The sequence below is a fragment of the Priapulus caudatus genome, unplaced genomic scaffold, assembly GCF_000485595.1.
Source record: "Priapulus caudatus unplaced genomic scaffold, Priapulus_caudatus-5.0.1 Scaffold183, whole genome shotgun sequence".
Taxonomy (NCBI): Eukaryota; Metazoa; Priapulida; class Priapulimorpha; order Priapulimorphida; family Priapulidae; genus Priapulus; species Priapulus caudatus.
The window spans coordinates 572,944-579,280 of NW_014577244.1; the positions used below are offsets into that span (position 1 = coordinate 572,944).

Consider the following 6,337-nt stretch of genomic DNA (forward strand, 5'->3'; position numbering starts at 1 on the left):
TCATTACTACAGTCAAACCCCGTTAGTAGAAAACTGACGGGCCAAAGAAAAATAATTGTATTAAGCGGGTTTCGTATTAACCACTTCAACATATATTAGCCGCGAATTAACAAAGAAAAAATTATGGATTACAGGGTGTATGTGTACAAGGTATTTTATATAGGTTTATATGTATAATTAAGAACTTTAGTAGCGTTAAATTGTTCACAAATAGATACAATTACTGCAAAGCATAAACTCCTCATTCAATTACTACTATTCATTACTACAGTCGCACCCCGTTAGTACGAAACTGACGGGGCAAAGAAAAATAATCGTATTAAGCGGGTTCCGTATATTATATTAGCAAAAAATAAATATTGAAGAGAAAAACAATGGATTAGAACGTGTGTACAAAGTGTTTTATATAGAAATGAAAGTACCGGGACAAAATTTTTTATGTTAGTAACAAGATCCTTGTATTATTGTCTTCGTATCAAGTCAATATTTTACTAAGAGATTACTATAAATCGGGCCGGGATTTAGAGAAATCATCGTAGTCCTATCAGCGTAACGAGCGAATATGGCCGCCGGAGGCGGCCATTTCGCGAGTATAGGAATAACGCTATATAGCATTGTTAACAATGCTGCGTTGAACGTGTGGCGCGCGCGTGCATTTCGAACCTCCATTCATCCTCCACTACCTCCCTCTCCCACCATCACATGTAGCCGCGTACAGGAACTGCGACGCACCACCGCGTCACGCACGCACCTTGTAGACATCGAACTTGCCGATGACGTCATCGAAAAGCGTGTAGAGGGTGTTGAGCATCTCGACGACCTGCAGCGGCGAGCTGCGCGAACAGATGGACGTGAAGCCAACAACGTCCGAAAAGAAGATCGTCACGCTGTCGAACGACTCCGGAGCGACGATGTCGCCGCTCTTCAGTTTCTCGGCGACGCTGCGCGGCAGCATGCGGCAGAGCAGCGTGTCCGTGCGGCGTTTCTCCTCCTCGAGCAGCTGCGTTCGCTCGGCGACGATTTCCTCGAGGTTGTTGGCGTAGCACTCGAGCTTGCGCACCATCGTGTCCATGATGTTGTCCGTCGTGCTGGAGTAGATGACGGCGGCGGTAGAGGATGATACACACACGCACACTCAGGCGCACACACGCACGCACGCACGCACACACACGCACACTCTGGCACGCATGCACACACGCACACCCAGGCGCACACACGCACGCGCAATCAGTGGTCGTAACGGAGACGACGCTCGATGCATCATCGCAGTCAGCCATCTTAATTTGCACTGCTTGCACATGAGACAATGGCGTCCCTACATGCAGCCGCATATGCACTTAGTAGCGAGCCGGGAGACCGTGTAAGTCTATATCGCTCGCGATAAAGCCTCAGCTAGCCTGGCACTCACAGGCTTTCCGCTCCGATGCTGCAACAGCCGATTCATCTCTCGTTTTCTCTTTCTCTCTCCCTCTCTCATTTTCTCTCTCTCACTCTTTTTTTTTCTATCGGTCGCTCTCTTTTTCACTCTCTCGCCCTCTCTCGTTCTCTCTCTCTCTCTCACACTCTCACTCTCGCTCTCTCGCTCTCTCTCTCTCGCGCGCGCACTCTCTGTTTCTCTCTCTCTCTTTAGCTCGCTTCGCTCTCGCATACCAGCGCGTAAGGAGGCAGCGCGCAGCCACGCCGCGCACTAAATCCTCGTGTAATCGAGAGACATGTTTTCCAATTACGCTCTCAACTTTTTGCACGTGCGCTTTCGAGCCGCACCATAATTCACGCGACTCTCCCGGCCATCAATCACCGTCTGGCTCACTCGCTGCCTGTGATCACCGTCCATATTGGCGCTGCTTCGGTAAATTATCGTAGCGGAGCTGAATATCGAGTCGCCGAAGCCGTAATTGCCGTAATTGTTATTAAAGAGCTGGGCCGGTGGGACTAATAGCGAAGAAAGACGAAACCGTTTACGAAAATCGCACGGAAAGCGGTTATTATGTCGAATAAAGCGTTCACATTTTAGTTTTCCATGTCGCATCGGAGGAATGCTTAAGCGAGCGAACAGAAATGAGCGTGGACGGAAACGGAGCGAGTGAGAACGAAAAGAACGAGTAGAGAATGATGGAGAGATAGGGATAGACATGCTGGGGGAGAAAGGGGGCTTGATAAGCGATAGGGAAGAGGACATTCCTGTAGATGGAGAAAATGAGGGCACGTGTGCGAGAGAGATACAAATGGAGATAGATAGAGATAGAAGTAGTACGGGAGAGAGGGGGAAAGATGTAGAGAGAATGAAACAGATAGCGAGAGAGGAGGCAAAAGAAAGAAAGAGAGAGAGACAGACAGAAGGGACGTGAGAAAGAAGGACGGAGAGGAGAGTGAGTCAGAACAAGAGAGAGAAATGTTGATGAAGAGAATAAGAATGAAAGAAACAGAGAGAGAGAACGATGGTGGAGCGCGTGTTGTTGTTGTCGTTGCTGTTATTGATGTTGTTGTTGTTGTTGGTGGTGCTGGTGGTGGTGATGGGGTTGGTGGCGACGATGGCGGCGGCGGTGGTGGTGGCGGCGATGGTAGTGGGGATGGTGGTGGTGGTGGTGGTGGTGGTGCTGCTGCTGCTGCTGCTGCTGTTGGTAGTTGTGGTGCTGGTGGCAGCGGTAGCGGCGGTGGTGGCGATAGATAATTATTCGTTAAATTTTCAATGGCATATCCTGTATTACGGGCGGTGATAATGGTACGTGTTGTGATGACGGTGTTATCGAACCGTGGTGGCTACGATGGCAGCAGGGCAGTGGCAATTGTAATGATAATAGATACTTATTCAATTAACTCTTATTGGAGTTTAATGTAAACATAAATTTGATTGAGCAGATTATGTTTTCGTGGATTCGAAATCAAATGCAAAATCAGTCATTGTCAGTTCTTACGTAATCAATCAATATTGATGCATGGGTTTCTCGACCAATATTTCATTATCAAGACACTTTGTCTTTCGCGTCTCACTCACGGTGATTCTTTTCGCAGAGCTGCCTTGATTTGACGGAATGTCGGTCGCTGGTCATATTCCTCCTGCCAGCAGTTTTTTATAAGCTGTCGCAACCCAGCTGAGCAGCAAACATTATCGTCCATGAGATTCGGCCGGAGGAACTGCTCATTCAGTGGATTCTTGACTAAGGAAACGATTTCTGCAAAGAAATGAAGAAAAGCACGGTGCAAGGCAGCAATTACCGTAAGCCTCATTGCGGAAGAAAGTCATGCTCTTGTGTACCACACGTACGCACCATTTCTGCTATGTTTTGATCTTTTTGTCATTATCGTGCTCTCTGTCAACATATATGGCCATCGGTTTCACTCTCTATGCAAGAATCTTCTTTCTGTCCGTCTCTCTCTGTCTCTTTCTGTCTCTTTCTCTCTGTCTCTTTCTGTCTCTTTCTCTCTGTCTCTTTCTGTCTCTTTCTCTCTGTCTCTTTCTGTCTGCTCTCACCATCGCTCGTTGTCGGCGTCATTTCTGCCCATGACAACTCGCAATCACCATTTGGCGTTTCTAGCCTTTTAATGATCAGGCTCTGACAAGACCGCACGCAATAATCCTGTGCTGTGTTCATTAAGCTGTGTTGATTGTGCAAGGCTCGCTTTTGTGTGATTCTGCTAAAATATAGCACACTCTCGTGGTAATCTCGTGAGAGCTGCGTTATATTTACAATGGTGCCTACGTTCAATTCAACAAAACAACACACAAGGATGTCAGATAGCTTCTAAATGTCTAAGCAAAAATCCGTAATCCGCAATGTGCTCTCCGTAAAAATCCGCAATGCACTTAGTCAATTAGTCAATTAGTCACTTAGTCAATTAGTCAATGCAATTAACTCTCCGTAAATGTCACAGCAGAGTGGTTCAACAATCATACGTCACATCACAAGTCGTATGAAACATTAAACTCAATCGCCTTAATAAGGTTTTCATTTACCAATTTTTGTCAAAATTCAAATTAAACTCACGGACGCCACGTCTCCCGTGGGGAGCTCTCTGTTTGCGGATTATATCTTACTTCTATGATAGATAAACTTATCGTCGTTCTTAAAAGGCATCGATGTTGCTGCATTTCATGGTGATTGTTATGATGAAAGATATGATGACATTATGATAAAAGTTAATACAAACATCATCCATTGAACAGCGAGTGAAGCATCATCACGGACAAAATCAGTCATTGTTATCATCCGACCTTATTCTACAGCGTAATTGGTGTTAAAATTGAGCAAGTTTATTGTTTGCAGCTCAGAAGTTTGTCGATTCGATAATCTTAGTTTCGTTACGATGAGCGGGTCACGCAATTTCTATGCGTGGCGTTTTTAAATATTAAACGAAACAACCGGGGCGTCGTTTTTTCACATATTTGTGAGTGCATGAAAGGATCAGTTGTATTATAATGTCGTATATCCGTCTCTACAGCTATTATCATTGAAATGAGGATCACAATCATACTGTGTTGCTGCTTACCCTCAGCGGTTAGAACGCAGTCACCGAACGGTCCGTTCCTGGTCAGGATTTCGTGCAGGATGATGGCATATGAGTAGACGTCGCCTGCCTTGGTTCCTCGACGTAAGACCAATGGGTCGCGCAGTAACTCTGGTGCCGTCCACAGGTATGCTGCGAGTGTAATTTTCGCGCGCTGTTGTGTATGTGTGAGCTAATTTGATTATGGCATCGTGACAAATATTTCGTGTTGTCACTTGAATTTTGCAGTAAAATTGAATAAATAATTCAAGGAAGCTAATAAATAAATAAAGAAAGAAAGAGAGAAAGAAACAAATAAATAAATAAATAAACAAATAAACAAATAAATAAATAAATAAATCAAGCAATAAATAAATTAATAAATGAATAAAATAAATTATTAAATCACAAGGAGCACCTCGGGCGAATAAACGCACGCGTGCACGCACGCACGCACGCACGCGCACGCGCGCTCATCTCACCTGCCATGTTGCCGCTTGGATACGAGCGCTGCTTGGCAAACACCGGTAGCGCATAGCCGGTTATCTTCAGGTTCCAGCGAGAGTCGACCACGCAGTTCATCGACGTCAGCTTACCGTGCGACTGAATGTATTTCGTGCTGTGCAGGTAATCCATTCCCTATTCGTGCAGATAAAGCATCTATATTGACGAGCGTCTGCGACGTCGAACAAAGCCACAGCATGAATTTGATTCTAAAATGTTTCCATGCTCCTATTTTGAGTAGATGTGCGCGTGTGCTTGCATGACTGCCATTCATCTTAAACTATGGCGGTGCGTCACTGGTTGAGCCGTGTACGGTTTACCTATAACGAATGTGTGTAAAAGAGAATAACTTACCGGAGCACACTGCCCACGTGGTCTAATTACACGACTCATGTTACGCGGGAATGTAAAAACCATTCTGTAAACTCCATCCTGGCATACCAACTTGTGAGTTGAGCCCGTGCACACCACCACGACCAACAACAACAACAGCAGCAACAACAACACCTCCAACAGCAGCAACAACATGACAGCATTATCACCTTACACTCGCACGCCATATATAAATCTTACGTAATCCGTTTGACTCCATGCGCGACGCCGTGTTGACAGTGTCACCAAACAAGCAGTACCGGGGCATCATCAGCCCTACAACACCGGCGACACACGGCCCCGTGTTTATGCCTATCCGGATCTGGTACGTCATCGTCGGTAGATGTGGCACGTGAACTCTAGCAATATCGCATTTTATATCAAGTATATAATATTTGAAAGTTTGAAATAAGCCTCGCTTAAAATGTTAACCTTTATTTTAACTATGGCAAGCTGCTGATAACAAAGTGTACGAAGAATGTGCACAGTAATGGCAAGTATATAATAATAAAAATTTCCATCGTTGAATAATAAAATATTGTTCATTCCAAATTTCATTTGGCGGTCTTGTGATGGATTAAGACACTGTGAAATCACTGATTTTTACTAACTTTAACTGTGATAAGACTGTGATAAGACAGTGATAAACTGTGACTGTGATAAGACACTGTGAAATTACAGATTTTTACTAACTGTGACTGTGATAAGACTGTGACTGTGATAAGGCACTGTGAAATCACGGATTTTTACTAACTGTGACATGGCGGTGCAGAGCTCCAGCGCCATGTTGCAGATCTCAGCGACGTGCTGATCGCCGTTCCTCTGAGGCAGTCCGCTGACACACATATAAGCATCCCCGATAGTCTCAACCTGCCAGTAAATGCGCATAGCCAACTTAATTGTTACGCTGCCGACTCCTGGTGATTTTATTTAAGCAACGATTTCATCAAGGTTACTAAAACATTCATAAAAAAAT

At 44.9% G+C, this 6,337-nt stretch overlaps 2 protein-coding genes across 2 annotated transcripts in view; both read right to left on the reverse strand.

Annotated features, from left to right (window-relative positions):
- The window catches only part of LOC106806862 (atrial natriuretic peptide receptor 1-like), a 2,052-nt gene extending 980 nt beyond the window's left edge, over positions 1-1,072 (reverse strand). The window contains exon 1 of the mRNA XM_014808997.1: positions 752-1,072. Within this exon, the coding sequence (XP_014664483.1) occupies positions 752-1,072 (321 nt within the window). The remainder of the gene's footprint in view (positions 1-751) is intronic.
- A 4,187-nt stretch (positions 1,073-5,259) lies between these two features.
- The window catches only part of LOC106806863 (atrial natriuretic peptide receptor 1-like), a 35,978-nt gene continuing 34,900 nt past the window's right edge, over positions 5,260-6,337 (reverse strand). The window contains exons 19-21 of the mRNA XM_014808998.1: positions 6,116-6,231; positions 5,563-5,720; positions 5,260-5,309 (exon numbers count right to left, since the gene is read on the reverse strand). Coding sequence (XP_014664484.1) covers positions 5,260-5,309; positions 5,563-5,720; positions 6,116-6,231 — 324 coding nt within the window. The remainder of the gene's footprint in view (positions 5,310-5,562; positions 5,721-6,115; positions 6,232-6,337) is intronic.